The 24,662-nt window shown below is 44.9% G+C and overlaps 1 protein-coding gene across 9 annotated transcripts in view; it reads right to left on the reverse strand.

Moving 5' to 3' along the window:
* DMD (dystrophin) overlaps window positions 1-24,662 on the reverse strand; it is a 3,641,189-nt gene that overhangs the window by 2,407,011 nt on the left and 1,209,516 nt on the right. For all 9 annotated transcript variants that reach the window (XR_010221499.1, XM_063953479.1, XM_063953476.1 and 6 more), the window contains 2 exons: window positions 23,563-23,751; window positions 21,512-21,693 (listed from right to left, as the gene is read on the reverse strand). Coding sequence is in view for 8 of the 9 variants with exons in the window: in XM_063953479.1 (XP_063809549.1) it covers window positions 21,512-21,693; window positions 23,563-23,751 (371 nt within the window). In the remaining variant the exon portion in view is untranslated. The remainder of the gene's footprint in view (window positions 1-21,511; window positions 21,694-23,562; window positions 23,752-24,662) is intronic.

Raw genomic sequence — 24,662 nt, forward strand, 5'->3', positions numbered from 1 at the left:
TGTCAATCTGCTAATTGTACCCTCCCAAAATGGCCACCACCATAAAAGAGACAGATGCTAGAGGTCACACTTGACCTCTAGCATCAAAGTGTTTCCATACTATGGGTGGCAGAGTCAGCCCAAGGACAGCAGAAGTTTACAGATGCCAGTACTCACCTGTCCCAGGGTCCAGGCTTGGGTAAAGTCTGGGAGGGAAGTGGGGTGGCCGTGGCAATGCAGAGCACAGAGGGAGCTGAGCAGCAGAGCGCATCCCATGTAGATGGCACAATGCAGCAGCAGGGCATTGAGCCACAGCTCTCCCCCAGGAACCCCGCCACCCTGCCCGGCAGCCTGCTGCCCCAGGTGTAGTAGTGACAGCATCAGCCCAAAGACAGTGGCCAGCATGAGGCGAGAGGATGGAGACTGATGGCAGTGGGGTGCTGGGCTCTGGTCCCTGCTGCTCAGGGAGCACAGGCTCCATGCTGCCTTCTTAGTGTCCTCAGCACAGTAGTGTGGCCCAAGGATGAGCTGCTTGCATGGGGGAGTGATGCCTGGGTCTCCCCTCCTCCTGCAGATGGCATGATTCACCAAGCCGGGCTCCATGTCATTGCTCAGCTTCTCTGTCCTGCTGGCCATGCCATGGCTCCCATTCACATTCACAATGCTCTAAATGATGGGTAGTGGTGCTGACTGGGAGCGCATATCGCTGTTGGCCGCGGCACCCTGGCGATGAGCATTACACACCCCTAGCAACAAGCATTGCCCCCTGGTAACAAGCATGACACCTAGCTCATGAAATCCCTGGCAACAAGCATTACCCCCCTAGCAACGAACATGACACCCAGTGCATGAAACCCCTGGCAACTAGCTTGACACCTAGCACATGACACCCTTGGCAACAAGAATAAAACTCAGCGCATGAAACCGCTGGCAATGAGCATGACACCCTGAGCATGACAACACCTGGCACCATGCATGGAACCAAGAGCATGAAAGCCCTGGCAACGAGCAGGTAATTGTAAAGTAATTAGAAGCCTTACCATTGGGCTTAATGTGTAATGGGCATTGCGGTGTGTGGCATAATGTATCACGGACATTGCGGTGTGTCATACTGTGTCACAGGCATCACAGTGTGTGATATACTATATCACGGGCATTGTGGTATGTGGTATAATGTCTCAGGGGCATTGCAGTGTGTGGAATAATTTATAGTGGGCATTGCGGTGTGTGGCATAATGAGTCATAGGCGTTACGGTGTGTGGCATAATGTGTCAGGGGCATTACGGTGTATGGCATATTGTGTAATGGGCATCTTGGTGTGTGGCATAATGTCTAAGGGCCATTGCAGTGTTTGGCATAATGTGTAAGGGGCATTATTATAAGGAGGAAAAATGACAAATAATGTTAGGGGCATGAATCAGGATTATTATTTTTTCCTTTGGTGGCCAATGTCTTGGCGTACAGGTTGCAAAACTGGGGTATAAGGTAGTCTTTTACTGCAATGCCATGCCCCTTTCAGTGAAGCCACACTCATTTCAGTGAGGCCATGCCCCTGTGGCACATGCATCTTCACTTTTCTTGAGGTAGTTATGGGGGAAGGGGAGGGCGCCAGAGTATTTTTTGGCTTGGGGGAGAAAAAATTCTAGTTACGCCACTACATAACTATTTTACCAAATGGTTACAAAGGAGCAGCACAGGTACTTTTATAGACAGGCCATTATTATTATGAGTCAAAGACAAAATCTTGTATCAAGTGGTATGATTTACAGGTGGTATTGGCATACGTTTTTCAACTTGCCTCTTCCTACCTCCCTCAGCTCTCTAATCACCAGCTAGTTCCACTATAATTGCCAGTCCTGTTGCATCAGCAGAGTCAAGTAGACATAAATCATCAAATCTCTTATTTATGTACTATAATATATAATCACCCAGTTTGGAAGAAACACTGTAGTGAAATGTGAATTAATGTGCAATGTAAACAATAAAAAAGTTAAGCCTAAAAATATTTGTAGGGATAATGTGTCATTCCTTTTGTCACCAATTAGCATATTAGTTTTTCTGTGTCTATAAATTTAGACAGCTTCCTACCGACAGTAATTATCTGGGAAATAAAGTTACACAAAATGAGTATTGTCTATTTTAATTGTCATAACAGGAAAGAAATCCATCATTGTGTTGTTTTCATAGTGACAGATCAAATATGAATATTATCAAGCTGCTTGACATGCCACCACAATTATATCCGCTTTACTGTCATTGTTCATTTTTGAAGTAATAAAAATACAGCTAAATTTAAGTCTTGTCAGTGGATATTTTTAAACACATGCTTGTCCACATATCTTCCTTCATTGTCTTAGGGCTCCACTACAGAGAGTACTGGTACAACTGGCCAAAGCAGGTTAGGGCCTGTAAATCCAGAGTCATCCACCACCACCATATCTTTGAGTCTCACTTTGACTCCAGTGAAGCCTTAGTCTAGGGCCCGTAAGCATAGATGGCCATCATCGAGACCTTACCCAAATTACCAAAATTTTGCAATGGTGTCTGGCAATACATTGTTTTGTCCCATCTCAGTGTCTTAGTGACATTGTGAATGTCCCCATTCACAATGTCTAAACTGACAGAATCTCGACATTGCCAGAAATGAATCCTTGTCAATGTTTACAATCGACATGTTTTTTTTTTTTTTTTTTTGGGGGGGGGGGGGGGTTTAAGATCTGTCTAGCCTTAGTTGCAGCCTAACCTTACCCCTAAAAGTGGCTGTGGACATTTTGTCTCTTGACATTCACACGATAGGAACAACCCAGGCATGTGGATTCTTATGGGTACTGGTTTTCTCCAGGAATTACCAAAAACAAAATTTGGGCTTCCTTTCAGTATCCCTGTGTTACGTTCCTGGTGCTCAGAACAAGAGAGATGTTGCGTAGTGAGTCCAGAGCACCAGAACGTAACGCTGAAATAAGGTGTGGTATGGAAATAGCCCCTAGCAGCCTACCTCCATTGTTTCACCCGTGTGGTCAGTTCACGCCTGCGTGACTATGGTTTCTTGGGCCCACAGCAGCCGCGTTTGAAGGGCGGATTAGGTCTGCCCAACTCCGATGCCCCCAGGTCTTAGAGTGAGACAAGGCGTGAACCGAGACAGGATAATAACAAGGGGACCTCTAACTAAAGCAAACAGAAGGCTAGGGGCTACTAACAACCCTAAAAATAAATATATGTGCGGCACACCGCCAAAGGAAAAGAACAACAAAGGAAATGCTGTCCACACGCCGACACAATACTGTTGTGTACCGGCGGTGACAGCATATGCAGAACCCTCTGCAAAACACCAGTAACAGATATAACCAAAGAATACAGCGGTCTAGGCCGACGGACGCGGCAAAGCCGCTACTCACGAAACTGGTACAAATACTGGCAAACGGACAGGAACCCCCAATGTAGCAGACACAGGCTCACAGTACCGGAGGACAGGCAGAATCCCAAACGACAGACCGGTGGACACCAAGAAGCCAGATACTTGATCAGGCACAGACAAAGCCACAGGACTTCTGGACAGGAACGCTTCACGGCAGGACACTGAATCAGACACTGGAACAGACACTGGATCAAGGCTGGAAGCAGCTAGACAGAAGCTGCTAGACAGAAGCTCAGAAACTCAGGAACTGGCAGGAACTAGCTCAGAACTATCACCGGCATCTGTGTAATGCACAGAGCCAGAATATAACAGGGAGCCATAATTAATCATGTCGTGCAGCTGCCCTGTTGCACGACTCCAAACTGACAAGATGCAATTAACAGACAGGTGAGGCCAAACACATGGAAACAGGCTGCAATTACACAGACTCACCACCGGCAGCAAACAAGAGTCTTCTAAACCAGAGCAAAGGGAAATCCTGGCCTGCAAGAGAACTTATAACATAAAATACATAAACGGAAAACAGGAATGAACCACTACCTGTGGTTCATAACAGTACCCTCTCCTTAAGGGTGGGCTCCGGACACCCCATGACACCCACGGGGAACAGAAACAGAATTATAACATAAAATACATAACCAAAATGCAAAACAGGAATGAGCCACAGCCGTGGCTCATAACACCCTGCAGTTTGCGGCCCCTTGAGCAGAACCCAGGAGCGATAAGCAGGAAACTTGTCACAGGCAGATTCAAGGAGGTTATATGGAGGGTATGGGGATGGCAGGAGAACACAATAGTGGCTGATGGGGAACTGATGCAGTGTATTCACAGGGAATCACTTGGAGAAATCAGCAGAGTATCCAAAGGAAATGGGGAACCACAATGCTAGGTTCTCAGGCACAGTTCTCAGTGTAGAAAAGAACTGACACTTGTACTGTGAGAGTAAGAGGTTTAATAAGATTTTACTCACCGGTAAATCTATTTCTCGTAGTCCGTAGTGGATGCTGGGAACTCCGAAAGGACCATGGGGAATAGCGGCTCCGCAGGAGACTGGGCACAACTAAAAGAAAGCTTTTAGACTACCTAGTGTGCACTGGCTCCTCCCACTATGACCCTCCTCCAAGCCTCAGTTAGGATACTGTGCCCGGAAGAGCTGACACAATAAGGAAGGATTTTGAATCCCGGGTAAGAATCATACCAGCCACAACAATCACACCGTATAACTCGTGATACCATATCCAGTTAACAGTATGAAACATAACTGAGCCTCTCAACAGATGGCTCATAACAATAACCCTTTAGTTAACAATAACTATATACAAGTATTGCAGACAATCTGCACTTGGGATGGGCGCCCAGCATCCACTACGGACTACGAGAAATAGATTTACCGGTGAGTAAAATCTTATTTTCTCTAACGTCCTAGTGGATGCTGGGAACTCCGAAAGGACCATGGGGATTATACCAAAGCTCCCAAACGGGCGGGAGAGTGCGGATGACTCTGCAGCACCGAATGAGAGAACTCAAGGTCCTCCTCAGCCAGGGTATCAAATTTGTAGAATTTAGCAAACGTGTTTGCCCCTGACCAAGTTGCAGCTCGGCAAAGTTGTAAAGCCGAGACCCCTCGGGCAGCCGCCCAAGATGAGCCCACTTTCCTCGTGGAATGGGCTTTTACTGATTTAGGATGCGGCAATACAGCCGCAGAATGCTCCAGCTGAATTGTGCTACAAATTCAGCGAGCAATAGTCTGCTTAGAAGCAGGAGCACCTATTTTGTTGGGTGCCTACAGGATAAAAAGCGAGTCAGTTTTCCTGACTCCAGCCGTCCTGGAAATATAATTTTTTTAAGGCCCTGACTACGTCCAGTAACTTGGAATCTTCCAAGTCCCTAGTAGCTGCAGGCACTACAATAGGTTGGTTCAAGTGAAAAGCTGATACCACCTTAGGGAGAAACTGGGGACGACTCCTCAATTCTGCCCTTTCCATATGGAAAATCAGATAAGGGCTTTTACATGACAAAGCCGCCCATTCGGACACACGCCTGGCCGAAGCCAAGGCCAATAACATGACCACTTTCCACGTGAGATATTTCAAATCCACAGTTTTAAGTGGCTCAAACCAATGTGATTTTAGGAAACTCAACACCACGTTGAGATCCCAAGGTGCCACAGGAGGCACAAAAGGGGACTGAATATGTAGCACTCCCTTTACAAATGTCTGAACTCCAGGCAGTGAAGCCAGTTCTTTCTGGAAGAAAATCGACAGAGCCGAAATCTGGACCTTAATGGAACCCAAGTTTAGGCCCATAGTCACTCCTGACTGTAGGAAGTGCAGAAAACGACCCAGCTGAAATTCCTCTGTTGGGGCCTTCCTTGCCTCACACCACGCAACATATTTTCGCCAAATACGGTGATAATGGTTTGCGGTTACTTCTTTCCTGGCTTTTATCAGCGTAGGAATGACTTCCTCCGGAATGCCCTTTTCCTTTAGGATCCGGAATTCAACCGCCATGCCGTCAAACGCAGCCGCGGTAAGTCTTGGAACAGACAGGGCCCCTGCTGTAGCAGATCCTGTCTGAGCGGTAGAGGCCATGGGTCCTCTGATATCATTTCTTGAAGTTCTGGGTACCAAGCTCTTCTTGGCCCATCCGGAACCACGAGTATCGTTCTTACTCCTCGTTTTCTTATTATTCTCAGTACCTTTGGTATGAGAGGCAGAGGAGGGAATACATAAACCGACTGGTACACCCACGGTGTCACTAGAGCGTCCACAGCTATTGCCTGAGGGTCCCTTGACCTGGCGCAATATCTAGTTTTTTGTTTAGGCGGGACGCCATCATGTCCACCTGTGGCCTTTCCCAATGGTTGACCAACAGTTGGCAGACTTCTGGATGAAGTCCCCACTCTCCCGGGTGTAGGTCGTGTCTGCTGAGGAAGTCTGCTTCCCAGTTGTCCACTCCCGGAATGAACACTGCTGACAGTGCTAAGACGTGATTTTCCGCCCATCGGAGAATCCTTGTGGCTTCTGCCATCGCCATCCTGCTTCTTGTGCCGCCCTGTCGGTTTACATGGGTGACTGCCGTGATGTTGTCTGATTGGATCAGTACTGGCTGGTTTTGAAGCAGAGGCCTTGCCAGACTTAGGGCATTGTAAATGGCCCTCAGTTCCAGAATATTTATGTGTAGGGACGACTCCTGACTTGACCAAAGTCCTTGGAAATTTCTTCCTTGTGTGACTGCCCCCCAGCCTCGAAGGCTGGCATCCGTGGTTACCAGGACCCAGTCCTGTATGCCGAATCTGCGGCCCTCTTGAAGATGAGCACTCTGCAGCCACCACAGTAGAGATACCCTGGTCCTTGGAGACAGGGTTATCATCTGAAGATGCGATCCCGACCACTTGTCCAAGAGGTCCCACTGAAAGGTTCTTGCATGGAACCTGCCGAATGGAATTTTGCTTCGTAAGAAGCTACCATTTTTCCCAGGACTCGTGTGCAGTGATGCACCGATACCTGTTTTGGTTTCAGGAGGTCTCTGACTAGAGATGACAGCTCCTTGGCTTTCTCCTGCGGGAGAAACACTTTTTTCTGTTCTGTGTCCAGAACCATCCCCAGGAACAGTAGGCGTGTGGTAGGAACCAGCTGTGACTTTGGAATGTATAGAATCCATCCGTGCTGTTGTAGCACTTCCCGAGATAGTGCTACTCCGACCAACAACTGCTCCTTGGACCTCGCCTTTATAAGGAGATCGTCCAAGTACGGGATAATTAAAACTCCCTTTTTCGAAGGAGTATCATCATTTCTGCCATTACCTTGGTAAAGACCCTCGGTGCCGTGGACAGTCCAAACGGCAGTGTTTGGAATTGGTAATGGCAATCCTGTACCACAAATCTGAGGTACTCCTGGTGAGGATGGTAAATGGGGACATGTAGGTAAGCCTCCTTAATGTCCAGGGATACCATGTAATCCCCCTCCTCCAGGCTTGCAATAACCGCCCTGAGCGATTCCATCTTGAACTTGAATTTTTTTATGTATGTGTTCAAGGATTTCAAATTTAAAATGGGTCTCACCGAACCGTCCGGTTTCGGTACCACAAACAGTGTGGAATAGTAACCCCGTCCTTGTTGAAGTAGGGGCACCTTGACTATCACCTGCTGGGAATACAGCTTGTGAATTGCCTCTAGCACAGCCTCCCTGCCTGAGGGAGTTGTCGGCAAGGCAGATTTGAGGAAACGGCGGGGGGGAGACGCCTCGAATTCCAGCTTGTACCCCTGAGATACTACTTGAAGGATCCAGGGATCCACCTGTGAGCGAGCCCACTGATCGCTGAAATTTTTGAGGCGGCCCCCCACCGTACCTGGCTACGCCTGTGGAGCCCCCGCGTCATGCGGTGGACTCAGAGGAAGCGGGGGAAGAATTTTGATTCTGGGAACTGGCTGATTGGTGCAGCTTTTTCCCTCTTCCCTTGTCTCTGTGCAGAAAGGAAGCGCCTTTTACCCGCTTGCTTTTCTGAAGCCGAAAGGACTGTACCTGATAATACAGTGCTTTCTTAGGCTGTGAAGAAACCTGAGGTAAAAAAAAAAAAATTCTTCCCAGCTGTTGCTGTGGATACGAGGTCCCAGAGACCATCCCCAAACAATTCCTCACCCTTATAAGGCTCTATGTGCCTTTTAAAGTCAGCATCACCTGTCCAGTGTCGGGTCTCTTATACCCTCCTGACAGAATGGACATTGCATTAATTCTGGATGCCAGCCGGCAAAATATCCCTCTGTGCATCCCTCATATATATGACGACGTCTTATGTTCGCAAAATAGTATCCCTGTTTGACAGGGTTACAGACCACGCTGCAGCAGCACTATCTGCAGGTCTCAGTCAAGTACCTGAGTGTGTAAATACAGACTTGAGGATAGCCTCCTGCTTTTTATCAGCAGGTACCTTCAAAGTGGCCGTATCCTAAGACGGCAGTGCCACCTTTTTTGACAAACGTGTGAGCGCCTTATCCACCCTAGGGGATATCTCCCAGCGTAACTTATCCTCTGGTGGGAAAGGGTACGCCATCAGTAACTTTTTAGAAATTACCAGTTTCTTATCGGGGGAACCCACGCTTTTTCACACTTCATTCACTCATTTGATGGGGGAACAAAACACTGCCTGCTTTTTCTCCCCAAACATAAAACCCTTTTTTAGTGGTACTTGGGTTAATGTCAGAAATGTGTAACACATTTTTTATTGCCGGGATCATGTAACGGATGTTCCTAGTGGATTGTGTATATGTCTCAACCTCGTCGACACTGGAGTCAGACTCCGTGTCGACATCTGTGTCTGCCATCTGAGGGAGCGGGTGTTTTTGAGCCCCTGATGGCCTTTGAGACGCCTGGGCAGGCGCGGGCTGAGATGCCGGCTGTCCCATAGCTGTTACGTCATCCAGCCTTTTACGTAAGGAGTTGACACTGTCGGTTTATACCTTCCACCTATCCATCCACTCTGGTGTCGGCCCCACAGGGGGCGACATCACATTTATCGGCATCTGCTCTGCCATCACATAAGCCTCCTCATCAAACGTGTCGACACAGCCGTACCGACACACCGCACACACACAGGGAATGCTCTGACTGAGGACAGGACCCCACACAGCCCTTTGGGGAGACAGAGAGAGAGTATGCCAGCACACACCAGAGCGCTATATAATTTAGGGATTAACACTATATTGAGTGAATTTTTCCCAATAGCTGCTTGTATATACAATATTGCGCCTAAATTTAGTGCCCCCCCTCTCTTTTTAACCCTTTGAGCCTGCAAACTACAGGGGAGAGCCTGGGGAGCGGTCTTCCAGCTGCACTGTGAAGAGAAAATGGCGCCAGTGTGCTGAGGGAGATAGCTCCGCCCCTTTTTCGCTGACTTTTCTCCCGCTTTTTTATGGATTCTGGCAGGGGTATTTATCACATATATAGCCTCTGGGGCTATATATTGTGATATATTTGCCAGCCAAGGTGTTTTTATTGCTGCTCAGGGCGCCCCCCCCCCCCAGCGCTCTGCACCCTCAGTGACCGGAGTGTGAAGTGTGCATGAGGAGCAATGGCGCACAGCTGCAGTGCTGTGCGCTACCTTGGTGAAGACTGATGTCTTCTGCCGCCGATTTTCCGGACCTCTTCTTGCTTCTGGCTCTGTAAGGGGGACGGCGGCGCGGCTCCGGGAACGAACACCAAGGCCAGTTCCATGCGGTCGATCCCTCTGGAGCTAATGGTGTCCAGTAGCCTAAGAAGCCCAAGCTAGCTGCAAGCAGGTAGGTTCGCTTCTTCTCCCCTTAGTCCCTCGTTGCAGTGAGCCTGTTGCCAGCAGGTCTCACTGTAAAATAAAAAACCTAAAATAAACTTTCTTTCTAGGAGCTCAGGAGAGCCCCTAGTGTGCATCCAGCTCGGCCGGGCACAGAAATCTAACTGAGGCTTGGAGGAGGGTCATAGTGGGAGGAGTCAGTGCACACCAGGTAGTCTAAAGGCTTTCTTTTAGTTGTGCCCAGTCTCCTGCGGAGCCGCTATTCCCCATGGTCCTTTCGGAGTTCCCAGCATCCACTAGGACGTTAGAGAAAAATAAAGCACACAATCATGTGAGACAGAGCTCATTGGAGCTTATCTAATGGAGATGAATGTCCCCAGAGATTATTTAATAGAGGCTTCTCCAAGATAACAGCTACCTGAGGCCAAACTGAAGAAAGACACTAGCAAGATGGTGGTGTGCAACAAGTTGTCAAGAGGAGGGTCAGCCTGGGTAATCAACACAGGTGGCAACCAGTCACACGGCAGACCCTGCCATTGCTCATAATGTGCTTAAGTGAATTCCTAAAGAGGAAGGAACTCTTCTTCAAACACTGTATAGATGGTTGAAAAGGTCGCCAAAATATGGTTGTGTAAATAAATAAAATAATAATAATAATGTTACATACATGTAAAAAAATAAGTTTTTTGTACAAGTGGAAACAATGGGGGTAATTCCGAATTGTTCGCTCGCTAGCTGCTTTTATCAGCATTGCACACGCTAAGTCGCCGCCCTCTGGGAGTGTATCTTAGCTTAGCAGAATTGCGAACGAAAGATTAGCAGAATTGCGAAAAGAAATTTCTTAGCAGTTTCTGAGTAGCTCGAGACTTACTCACAAATAGCGATCAGTTCAGTCAGTTTCATTCCTGGTTTGACGTCACACACATGCCCAGCGTTCGGCCAGCTACTCCTCTGTTTCTCCAGACACTCCCGCGTTTTTCCCTGACACGCCTGCGTTTTTCCGCACACTCCCAGAAAACGGCCAGTTTCCGCCCAGAAACACCCACTTCCTGTCAATCACACTCCGATCACTTCAATGATGAAAAATCTTTGTTCGGGCGTGAATAAATCTACTAAGTTTTGTGTTAAAATACTAACGGCATGTGCACTGCAAACCATGCGCATGCGCATTTTTGCCTTAATCGCTCCGTTGCGAAAATCGGCAACGAGCGAACAACTCTGAATGACCCCCAATGTCAACAAAATTATGATTACACTGAAGAAAAATGGAGCTTAGAATATAATGGTTTGGATTGACTTTTAGCATTAGAACACTTTGCAAATGTAGGAAAAATGGTCTGACACAGGGGTATTATTGCCACCTCACAACACTTGCATCTTGGATCCATTCTGGCTAGCGTGGTACAGTATCTGGAAGGAATCTTTTCTTTCTGTGCTCCTATGAGGTTTGTTTTGGGGGATTCAGTATTTTATAATTGTTAATACCTAACAAGAAGGTTCATTGGTTTGTGACTGCATTGATCCGGGTGTGTATTTGTGTGCCTTTGATAGGTAAATTAAATAATTAAAAAGTTTGAAGTGCAGCTGATGTGCCTGGATTAAGTTCTGTGCAATATTTTGGTGCTGTATTAATAAATAATTTGAATATTAAGAACTGTATGTTTGCTGTTGGTACAGTAAAATGTCAGTATGTCATGAATTGGGAACTTAGCCCCGCTTACCGCACTCAGCGGGTCATTCTGACCCGATCGCTCGCTGCAGTTTCTCGCAGCGCAGTGTTCGGGTCAGAACTGTGCATGCACCGGCACATGCCAGCCGCCGTTGCCTAGCGATCGCCTCTGAGGCAGAGGCGGTCACTGGGCGGGAGGAGGCTGGACGGCGGTGTAAAGCCGCCATTTAGGGGGTGCGGCCAATGCAGGTATGGCTGGACCATTAGGGGGGGCCGCGGCGGCTGCGCTGGTCGGGAGCTACTCTTGAAGTGCAAAGGCATCACCGCTGTGCATTGCCTTTGCACTTCTGCGGGGCTGGGCGTCCCCCCGCATGTCAGTGTGAATGATCGTATCTGTGCTAAATTTAGCACAGCTACGATCAACTCAGAATAACCCTTATAGTACTGCCACACCACTGTACTCCGCACATCTCCTATACCTCATCAGTATCCCTGCTCTCCACAGCATGTAATGTAAACAAACTGGCCGGTTGCATGGGCACAGCCATCTTGGATTTCTCCATGTGACTCTCTAGTCCATTCCCTGTGTTGCTACCATGCTCACATGCAGAGCCGGCGCAACCCACTCAGCAGAGCCTGCAAAGCAGGGAGGCGCCGGCTTCAGAGAGGCGCTCTCCCTGCACTGAGACTCTGCTGCTGTGTACTACTGCTGCTGCTGCCATCTGCCACAGCGTCTATCAGACTCTACAGGCAGTGGTCGTGGCAGCATGAGGCTCCACAGTCCAGTCCACCGGTGGCGCTGATCTCCCCTCCCTCCCCCTCTCCCTCCTAGTAGTAGCAGAGAACGCAGTAAGGGTTTCACTGCGTCCGCACAGTCTGGCCACGGCACTTTCACTTTCTATTCCTGCTGGCAGTGCTGGGAAATGATTTATGACGTGTTTTATGAAGCCTTCTCCGTTCCTGCACTCCGGTTTCTGAGCCCTCCCCCTGGCCTCTACATGCTGATGCAGGAGCTTGAATTGTGTTCAGGGCAGCCTGACTCTGCCATGTGAGTTTAACTCTTTGAAAACGTTTCTACTGTGATGGATTCTCCTGCTGCAAGTGTGTGCTTCCAAGTTGTATTGTTTACGAGAGCTATATAGTGCATGTGTGTGTGTGTGTGTGTGTGTATGACTATGTATGTATGTATGTATGTATGTATGTATGTGTGTTTGTGAGATACATATACACATGGGGGGGGAGGCATTTATTATATGTATAAGCAGCACAGATACGGCGGGCATGTGCATAAGCGGCATTGCTACCGTGGACATTATTAGGTGTATAGGCGCCGGCGGCACTGATAATTGGGCATTATTGTGTGTATAAGCGGCATTCGGCGCACACTGTTCCTTTAGATGATATGGGGGTTAGGGCACAAATATGTAGTTCCACCAACTCTCCAGGTCCACTTTAAGCCCTGAATAAGGGGCACTACTGTGTGACTTAAAGTGACTAAGTGACACTGCTATGTGGTATAATATGAATCAGGAGTACTGCGTGCGGTGTAATGTGAATAAGATTGTGCTACTGTGTCGTGTAATGTAAATTGGGGGTAAAATTGTCTGGGCACATCCCTTCCTTGTGAGACCACACCCCTTTTTGTAGCACGTGCCTTCAATTCTTGCGTGTCCCATTATTAAGTATTGGAGAGAGGGCGCAAATTTATAGTTTGCAGGGAGGCGCCAAACACCCTAGCACCGGCCCTGCTCACATGATTATGGCAGCCTATGGTCTTTCAGTGCAGCCTATTTAAACCTGCTCCTGAGTATACCATGTTGCCAGAATAATACCTTCCTTCTGGGATAGTTCCTGGTCCCATGGCTTCAGTCATTTGTGAGCTGTTCTTGTTACCAACTGCTGTACTCCTGTGTCTGGACTCCTATAGTTGCCATCTGTTGCCAGTAATCTGCACAGTAATCTTCTGCAGATCTGCCAGCTCCTGCAGTTTCCTGCTCAGTTTAAGCAAGCATCCGTTCATTTGCCTTTCTCACCATCTGCTCCGTAGTCTGCATTTCTGCCTTCCTAACCTGCACCTGCTGCGGCTACCTCCAGGAGTGTCTCCTGCATCTAGTGCTTATCTTAACTTCCACTCAGTCCCTCTGGCTGCCCTTCATAGACTGGTACTGTAGCTAATGTCACCTGTTCGAAGTGTCTATACTGGGTCTATTCCTGTGGCTTAGAGGTCTGGTTCCAGGGCTGTAGTGTGCTCTGGATTCTAGGTTCATCTGGCTGATTCAGTCTGGGGTTTCATATCTGCGCTCTTAGTTCTGAGTCCCGAGGTCTAATTCCAGCGTTGTTACTATGCATCTCTGAGTCTCTATAGTGGTGTTGGCTTGAGTTCCCAGTAATGGGTTTCAGCTTTAAGCTCCTGAGTCAGTAGTTAGGGCTGTGTTGCATTCAACTGGTTCAGGTCCTCATGGCTAGGATTCCAGTCCTGTATCCCAGTGCAGAGTCCAGTCCAGGGCAGCCGCCTCATAATGCCAGGATCTCAAACACTCAATGCCAATGACACAGTATACCCACCTCATACTTACCTATGGTACTCTCTCAGGACATTCAGTAACACCATCATTTTGGATAGCTCCACAGACTCCCAAAAGAGTAGGTCATACTCCTAGATCCTGCCCACTTTCTAGTAAGAAGGTAGAGTGGCAAAATACCATGATTCTAATGGGATCTAATGGCCCCACATTTCACAGTGATCTCACCTTCATGAACTCTTCAGAAAGGAAAGATTTAAAAATGACAATTATGACCCAACAAGGCTTAAATTCTTAAGGGTCATGTTACAGCTGAAAGATGCTTTTATCAATTTTGAAAAATTGGAAAATAAAAAAATGGATCTTATCCTACAGTGATTGTCAATTTAGTGCCTCCTTTTTCATTAATAAACAACTGCTTGAAGTATCTGTTATTAAAGGAGGTGCTATCCATTATTTGAAAGTTGCAAATGAGCTGAGAGGAAGATTGTCAACTCAGTCTGCTCTGTGATGTGGTAGGTGTAGGACAAAAAACAATTAGTAGCACAGTTATTATTTATCGGGTTTTCGACACAATAATTATTTTTTATTGTAGTTGTGTGCTGCAATAAGAAATTAAATACCACCAGATTGTATCAATAGACCGTACACTCGCAGTGATGCGGTCACTTCACTCCACTAATCAAGACTCCTGCACTTGCTCGGTCCACTGATCAAGCATATGCAGCAGCCATTGCCGGGAGGGTTCTGAAGGAACCCTCTCCTAGTATTTTTTGCAAAATGAAGTCCATAGGCTACAATGGGCCTATGCCATCTTCAGACACCAAACTCCAGAATGCAAAACATTTGGGATCTTGATAAATAAGACCGCTTTGCAGCCCCCTGTAGAAACTTAGGAGTGCTGCAGCTGCTGATGGAAATGGAGGAACCATGGCAGATGTGGAGCTATCTGCTGCGGTCCCTCTATGGTACATTCGGGGGATATTTAAAAAACCCTCCATATTACATTTGGGGGATCTGTAATATTTTCAGGTATCCCCTGAAAACATTATTTGTTAAATACTGTAGGTCCCTTAAAGTAACTTCTTCATGCAGAATGAGGTGAATATTTCCTGTAACATTTTACAAAATGTCACTTATCTTTACCTGTTTTCAATGTATTTTAGTCATAGTGGGGTAAATTTACTAAGGTCCCGATTTTGACCGAGATTACGTTTTTTCTTCAAAGTGTCATTTTGGGAATTTACTAAGCAAAAATCTCGGCAGTGATGAGGGCATTCATAATATTTTGGAAGTCCTAGGAAAAAATCACGAATCAATACACCATCGGTCAAATACGCCTGCAATAAGGTAGAAATCGGTAATTTACTAAAAAGTGCAAATCACAAACACTGCCGACAATAGCCAAACACTGCCGTGCTGAAATACAATTCGTGAAAAAGTGCTAAAAAAAAACAGACCTGCTTTTTCCCCCCGTGTTTGGATAGGCATGCACGGATCCATGAGATCCGTGCATGTTTATCAGTGGGAAGGGGATGGGAAAGTGATATATATATTTTTTTTAAATGCGTGGGGTCCCCCCTCCTAAGCAAAACCAGCCTCGGGCTCTTTGAGCAGGCCCTGGTTGAAAAAATATGGGACTAAAAATGATAGGGGTTCCCCCATATTTAAACAACCAGCACCGGGCTCTGCGCCTGGTCCTGGTTCCAAAAATACGGGGGACAAAAAGCGTAGGGGTCCCCCGTATTTCTGAAACCAGCACCGGGCTCCACTAGCCAGATACATAATGCCACAGCCGGGGGACACTTTTATCTAGGTCCCGGCGGCCCTGGCATTACATAACCAACTAGTCACCCCTGGCCGGGGTACCCTGGGGGAGTGGGGAACCCTTCAATCAGGGGGTCCCCCCCCTCCAGCCACCCAAGGACCAGGGGTAAAGCCCGAGGCTGTCCCCCCCATCCAAGGGCTGCGGATGGGAGGCTGATAGCCTTTTTGACAAAAAATTAATATTGTTTTTAGTAGCAGTACTACAAGTCCCAGCAAGCCTCCCCCGCATGCTGGTACTTGGAGAACCACAAGTACCAGCATGCGGTGGAAAACCGGGCCCGCTGGTACCTGTAGTACTACTACTAAAAAAATACCCCAATAAAAACAGAAGACACACACCTTGAAAGTAAAACTTTAATGCATACATCCACACCTCCATATACACATACTTACCTATGTTCACATGAAGGTCGGTCCTCTTCTCCATGTAGAATCCATGGTGTACCTGTTGAAAAAATTATACTCACAAAATCCAGTGTAGATCGGTCCTCTTTTAATCCATTTGTAATCCAGGTACTTGGCAAAAAAACAAAACGGATACCCGACCTCGCACTGAAAGGGGCCCCATGTTTTCACATGGGACCCCTTTCCCCGAATGCCAGAAACCCCCTCTGACTTATGTCTAAGAGGGCTCCATCAGCCAATCAGGGAGCGCCACATTGTGGCACCCTCCTGATTGGCTGTGTGCTCCTGTACTGTATGACAGGCAGCACCCGGCAGTGTTACAATGTAGCGCCTATGCGCTCCATTGTAACCAATGGTGGGAACTTTGTGGTCAGCGGTGAGGTTACTTTCGGTCAACCACTGACCACAAAGTTCCCACCATTGGTTACAATGGAGCGCATAGGCGCTACATTGTAACACTGCCGGGTGCTGCCTGTCATACAGTACAGGAGCACACAGCCAATCAGGAGGGTGCCACAATGTGGCGCTCCCTGATTGGCTGATGGAACCGTCTTAGACATAAGTCAGAGGGGGTTTCTGGCATTCGGGGAAAGGGGTCCCATGTGAAAACATGGGGCCCCTTTCAGTGCGAGGACGGGTGTCCGTTTTTTTATTTTGCAAAGTACCTGGATTACAAATGGATTAAAAGAGGAGCCTTCTACACTGGATTTTGTGAGTATAATTTTTTCAACAGGTACACCACGGATTCTACATGGAGAAGAGGACCGACCCTCGTGTGAACATAGGTAAGTATGTGTATATGGAGGTGTGGATGTAAGTATTAAAGTTATACTTTCAAGGTGTGTGTCTTATGTTTTTATTGGGGTATTTTTTTAGTAGTAGTACTACAGGTACCAGCGGGCCCAGTTTTCCTCCGCATGCTGGTACTTGTGGTTCTCCAAGTACCAGCTTGCGGGGGAGGCTTGCTGGGACTTGTAGTACTGCTACTAAAAACAATATTCATTTTTTGACAAAACGGCTATCAGCCTCCCATCCGCAGCCCTTGGATGGGGGGTACAGCCTCGGGCTTCACCCCTGGTCCTTGGTTTGCTGGAGGGGGGGACCCCTTGATTGAAGGGGTCCCCACTCCTCCAGGGTACCCCGTCCAGGGGTGACTAGTTGGTTATGTAAAGCCAGGGCCGCCGGGACCTAGATAAAAGTGTCCCCCGGCTGTGGCATTATGTATCTGGCTAGTGGAGCTGGTTTCAGAAATACGGGGGACCCCTACGCTTTTTGTCCCCCGTATTTTTGGAACCAGGACCAGGCGCAGAGCCCAGTGCTGGTTGCTTAAATATGGGGGAACCCCTGACATTTTTTTCCCATATTTTTTTAACCAGGACCGGCTCAAAGAGCCCGAGGCTGGTTTGGCTTAGGAGGGGGGACCCCACGCAATTTTTTTTTTGAATTTAACACTGATTTCATTTTTTACAAAGGTGCACAATGAAGACCAGCACGGATCTCTCAGATCCGGCCGAGATTAATTGTATTAAAGTCGGCAGTGTTTTACAAGTCACTCACGTAAAACGAATGACATCGACATCGGTAAAACCGAAAATGCAGAATACGACAGCTTAGTAAATTAGTCGTAATAAATTCAAAAAGTTGCAACTTTACACTTTCGATGTCATTCGTAATTGAACTTTGACCTCAAACGGGAAAATACGAATTTTAGTAAATATACCCCATAGTGTCAGTATAACAGTTTTAAAATTACAAAAAAAAAAATATCTTGTTATTTATTAGGAATCATATAATAATTGGTTAATGTACAGGTGACCACATAAAGGTGTTGATACCCAACATTCTCATAGATACTAGATTGGTAATATTTAACTATAACAGGGAACATGACACAGCAAATATCACTTTTCCTGGACCACAACTATAAACAGGAACAGTGTTCACAATGAATTAGGAAAGAAATGCTCAGACATTGAAATAAAAATGTCTTTCCATGTGAAAACTTCTGCCAATTTAAGATAATTGCACCTTTTGTCACAATGGCTGGGAACTAACAAGGTGAGAAATTCATGGTCTTTTAGCCCATTCATAGAAAAAAAAAAGAATAAATCATTGTAATAAGAAGTGCACATTAAATCCAAGGTTAATACACATGACACATCAAATGTCCAGCATATCTAGTAATTACAGTAACTATTATTTAAGGTGATTCAATTAACTGAGGTGAAGGCTTCTACTTATGGAGTGGAACAAAAAAGATTAATTTGTTCCAATATTATTGTATTATAATCAAGCCGATTTTTTAGCTACAGTATATACTATATACAGTAGCTGTGATATAACCCCACTAACAGTCCAGGTTTTAGTAATATGCATACTTGATCATAGATGGTGAACTAAAAATAACTGATTTACTTAATAAGACACCTGTGCTCCAGTATGGTTATCCTTAAAATCTGGACTGTTAGTGTGACTTGAGGACAGTGGTTGGTGACCCCTGCATTATATGGTGGTACCCTGCTTTTCATTATTCAACTTAACAGGCCATTAGATTTGTTATATGTTTTTGAATCTGCAGGACCAGTAGCAGAGCAAGTGAAGAGTTATGTGGCTCTCAGCAGTTTTCTGATTACAGTAGTGCTGGTACAATTTAGGCAGCTTAATCTACATTATAGCTAGCAATTATGTTTAACAAATCTTGCTAATTTGGATAATTTAAAAATGCACTAAATCATGGTTCATTAAAATAACTGTTTCTCTCTTAAACCTTAAACATAACTATGTATCATACTGTACCTCACAAAGTATTACACAAAAAAGTGAGACACTTGAAGCCATGATTCTGATCAAACAGGGTAATGCCTCCAATGCTTGTAACTATTCCCCAAATTGTGGCTTCAGCATTAAAACACTTAAAAATAAATATTGTTGGCAAAATCAGGACTTTACAGTAAAAAATAAAATGGGACAGTCTGATGTACTTCCTCCTTGGAATCACATAGTGAAATAGTAATAATCACCCCACTATTCTATGCCTAGTGAAAAGCCAGTATTTTCTCATGCTTTGGTGGATTTATTACTGTGCAGGGCTGCCATGGCTAAGCTGGCTCCCTGCTCGGTTTTATCTTAGATTTCATATCCCACCAACTGTGAACATGGCTTAAATATAACAACAGCAAATCTAGTTCAATTAGAGGAAATTGTGATAATACAACTGCTTTTTACCGGATTGCTGGGGCCTATGGAGATCATCATTATGTTACTATACACTCACCTGAAGCAGTTGTACTGTATATACAGTAGTGATTTTTATGGTTGTTATTTTCAGAAATTGAACTGTACTAGTCACTGTAAATAGAATATTATATTAATCATGACCGATGTAATTTGCCTTGTTAAAACATAAGCTCTGCATTCTTCTAAGGGTGAGGTTTTTTTTATATTGCATGTTTGTGCAATTTCATAATATATCCTTTGCTTGTGTAGAAAAGAACATTACATGAATGCTTTACAAATGATTCCTTTTTAAACATTTAATGGCGACTGTGGGAGGAATTCAATTTTGGGAGATGCTCTCGTCCGCGTCAGTAAGTGCAGCTATATGCTATATACTGGACTCGCTGATTTTTTTTCACAAACCCAAAGTGCCCCTGAGGTGGGTAAGTTCTGATGCTGTAAAGGGTGTTTACACGCTATCGCAATAGAACTTGGCCCCACTTACTGTATGTGTGGGGGTGAGTCAATTTAATTCCCCCCAAATTTTCCAAAATAAAGGTGCTTTTTAAAAGCTGCCACTCCTCAACTGAGATAACAGTTGTTTATCAGATATATGACCTGACTTTTTCTGTGTTAGCCTTTTTCTTCCTGCAGTCTGTACACTAACATCCACTTAACTGAGGTAGGCATGTATTTTATTATCATTCAATATGGCTACACAGTACCATATTCCCAAACTTGTAACGGGTATGCCATGAAACCATGAAAATGTGTGTGTGTGTGTGTGTGTGTGTGTGTGGAGGGGGGGGGGGGCGCTTCTTCAGATAAGCCTCTGTGGGGCACCTGGAGTGCTGGGGACATGTAACCACAATTAAGGCCCCTAAGGCATAATGTAATCTATACAGTGAGTGGATATAGCTGTCTTCGTCCCCGAGCACTTGGGCCCTCCAAAAGTCTCAGACTATCAATAGCAACCTTGAGCTCAAGAGGAGTGGACCGGTACTGTGTAGAAGTAAACTTACTGACTTGCAGGGCAGGGAAACTGCACATAGGATTGCTTAAGCGATCCATAGTGAATCACCCTCCAAGGGCGTAAAGTAGCTACCACAGGTGCAGGCAGTTCAGCTGTAACAGAGCACAGGGCTGAGAGGGGCTCTCCTTCCCTGCCAAAGTTACATGTGTTATATGTATTTTTCACCATTGGATGGTACAGTACATAGGTGCCCTTACAAACTTTTGCCTATGGGCCTGCAATATATCTAGGTATGTCCCCAGACCTGCTTATTGTACTGTGGTATAAGATTAAATGTGATGATATGTAATGTAGACACTATAGTGTGGCATAATCTGAACTGTGACTATATAATGTGGCACAATATGAACTAGGGATACTGTATGTCATAATGTGAATTGGGGGTACTGTGTTGCATAATGTGTACAAAATGACACAATATGACCTAGGGCAATAATATAGTTCATAACTGGGACACTACTAAAGGGTTTAACATTAACTTAGGCACACTATGCTTTAGAGAATGAACTATAGATGGAGCCACACTCATTGAGCATGGCTGCATCACAGATGGGAGTGCGTGGCATGCCTAGGCGCGTGTGTGCCAGGCCTCGCCAGCAAGCATAAAGAAACGCTCCCATTTACTTTGAATGGGGCACGTGCACATCTATGATGCACGTGTGTCCCATTCGTTCCCGGAAATGCACCTCACCGGGCGCACTGAGTCACAGACGGAGCCACGATTAGTGTGGCTCCATATGTAGGGCACTATAATGGGGCATAGAGTGAACTGTTTGTGATGGCTTACTCACAAAGACCCTGACACACCAAGAGGAACTATGGCACATCTGGAGAAAAGGTGCATAAGGACATATTTGTAAATGATAAATGTCTGCAATTAATACTGTAGGTGATCAGTTTCTGTCACATAACAACGGATGCTCCACAAACACAATGAAGAATATCCACATCATTGTCCTTACATCAGTGACAACATTGCATGCTTGCCAGATAAATTATTGCCAATAGGTGGCACCGACATTGTATCTTATTTCAAATTATGTACTGTACACAGTTGTCCTGCAACCTGTTTCTTGATACATTTTACAAAAAAAATTAAGTTTTCATAACATTTCTATATGTGCTGTACCAAGCAAAGGAGAAAACATAGTTATGGGGTGAAAACAACTATCACTCACTTGCTTTGCCTTTCCATGCTCGCCAACCTGAGACTTTCCCATCGAGAATTGAGGAGATTCATCTGTTCCTGGATTTCATTCTCTTCATCATCTGAAAGTCTCCCAACTGCTAAGAGATGGCTTCCAGCTTGCAGAACTTCTCCAACATTTCCCTGATGAGACGTTAATTCCATCATAATGCCCTGAAAATGAAGAAAAGATTTACAGCAGGAGTGGAGAATAGTTATCTTTCATATCAAAATAATTATATGCCCAAAAATAAAGCAGATGTACAACCTAATGTACAGTAGGTGCTAAAATGGTAAAGTAATAGGAGAAAAGATAATGCTGAATCTGTTGTACATTGACAATAGTTTTATTTCCTAAAATATTATTTTCTTAAGATCATTTAAAATGGTAATTCTCTGCAACGGCATGCTTGTAAGAGTTTCCAGCTTAGGTAAAGTAAGTTGCTATTACTGCAAAACATGCATAATACAAATATTTAATATTTTTTTGTACAATGTTGCAAGAAGAACAGTTATTGCATTCTTTATGTTTGAAGTTTGTTAGGATGTGCTTAACATGTAGCCATGTACAGGTACCACTAAGGAGGAGTGACTTTTTACTACCCATTTACTACTGGTGAAAAACTTTGGAGCCCAGCAGGGTGTCACCTTGGACACACCCCGTTCTTCACACCTAGTGGCTCCAATCCCACACACTGGGTATGCATCATTGAAATCATTTGTTGCATGTTATTATTTGGGTGTATGCCTATCACCCTATTTGTCCACATATTCTGCTATTTTTTAATCCCTGCTTATATATGTTTTTTATCCTTGTCTAAGTGTCATTTTTTGCTATATATAAAAACCTTTAAGTATTTATTTAAGCATATTGTACTCCATTTATACCCAGCGCCCAGTGGGCTATAAACACCTAATGCACACTTTCATGTACAGGTACTGTCATAATGAATCACTCATCTGAATTTTTATATTGGCTATACAAAACACGTGACAGACAGATAGCCAATAAAATGGCTTTTTTTGAGATCCAAGTAAATCCAAGTTGCATATCTAAAACTGTAAGAAGAAAGCTGTGGCAATTCCTGTAGAAATTACCATTATCTAAAGGAAAAATTAAAATGTTACTTCAAATTGGATTTATCCCTATGTGTCTTGTTGCAGTGTTTCTCTGTAGATTGCTTGCATGGCACTATGAACATTTGGTGGGGTCTGAAGATGAAAATAAAATAATAATAATAATAATAATAATAATTTAAAAATATGAAAGCATATTATTATATTGGCAAAAGCTGTAGAGGTCAGTGAGCATTGGTTATGGTAAGCCGGCGGCCGGGACCCAGGCGGTCAGCATACCGATGAGGGATCCCAGCCACCAGAATGCTGGCAGGGGGGCGAGCGCAATGAAGCTCCTTGCTGGCTCGCCACTTTGCGGGCTTGGTGGCATTCTGCACTACCACAAGTTTTACTCCCACTCTATGGGTGTTGTGGACATCTATGACTGGGAATAGCCCCTGTTAGCAGGGATTCTGGCTGTCGGCATTGTCAGTGATCGGGATTCCAGCATCGGTATCCTGACCATCGTGATCCTGCCAGCAATGTAACCGCATCCCATCAGTGAAACTCAGGAGATTAGGAACCTGATAAATATATATAATTATCTGTATAAATGATCTGCTTCCATGAAGCAGAAATCTAAAGCACTGGTGTTGCAGTTTCACTGTAGATAGGTAAGTTGGATAAGTATTGGTTCAATTATACTTCATACTAAAAGTGGGAGTGGAATAAATAAGAATATATTATAATGGGGAAACTTTATGACATTATTATTACAAGTGCAAGTTATTGCAAAATTGGGCAACATATTATATGTTAACCCAGACATATCATAGATCAAGTACAAACATAATATATTTGTACATGTAACAAGTATGATACAGTAAACTGACCTATTTTAGAAAGTCATCCCTGCTACATTACTGAAAAAACTTATACAATATTTCAGGACATGTTTTGAAGACATTCCCTATGCACTTGGCTTACCTCATGAGTATGAAACTGTTCTTTTACTTCTTCAACATTGTCAGAAATTGTCCCCTGACTTTGTAAAATATCCTCGGTTGAAAGAAGCCAGGAAAGAACTCCCTCCAGTGCAGACTGATAACTTTCTAGATCTATTCTCGGCTCCATCACTAATTTGCTTAATGATCTATCATCCATTCCTTCCATTGGCTGTAGAGAAAATAACAAAGGAAAGTTATTTACGGTCATTTTACCCATTGGAGCTTATTTACTGAGTTACTACAACTTTGTAGGATAAGCATTATAAAAAAATCTTTTTGGGCTCTGTATACTGTACCTCTATACAAAAGGAGAGCAGATTATAAATGAAAAAAATTGCTGAATTTTCTACACAAATACGCTTTGCAAAGCTAAGACAATAAGAAAAGTCATATTTTGTCAGTGTTACAGTATATTATATTTTACCCAGTTGGTTTTACAGTATGTGTACATGATAGTTGTAATGAATTTGAATTCAGCACTTGAAAGTCAGGCACATTGATTGAATGTGTTTGATAAACACAGATATGTTTAAAGCCATCCTGTTTTTGATGCGATTTCAAAAGCTCTAAAAACTGGTATATGTGGGATTTGGAGTTTGTAAGATGAGACCCTGCCTCAGTATAAAGGATGTTATATTCTGTACAATCATGTAGTGATCAATATACTTTGCTTGATCATTTATTTGAAGAAGTAGTAATGTAAGTACAGTCTTTCCTTCCATTAGTAGTGCTTAACAGGGTCATACTGGCCCACAGGGGAACAGGGGAAACCGCCAGAGGGCCCCACTGCCTGTGGGCCCACCTCCTCCTTTAGGGATTAGGTTCCAGGCTTTATCCTAGTGCACTTTAATTATACATTATATATATGTTACCTTATACTGCACAGGACTATATGCCCAGCCAATGCACTCTCTTACGGTTAGGTGGGCCTCTGTAGTGGTTGGCCGCACCTCCACCATTGCTTGGCCACATCTTTAAGCATGGGCCCCTACCACTGTATTTCCCCGGTGGGCCCTTCTTGCCCCAGTCCGACACTGGTGCTTAACCTTTATTACATTGGTTCCAAATGTACATGTGCCA

This window comes from Pseudophryne corroboree, chromosome 2 (genome assembly GCF_028390025.1).
Source record: "Pseudophryne corroboree isolate aPseCor3 chromosome 2, aPseCor3.hap2, whole genome shotgun sequence".
NCBI classification, from domain to species: Eukaryota; Metazoa; Chordata; class Amphibia; order Anura; family Myobatrachidae; genus Pseudophryne; species Pseudophryne corroboree.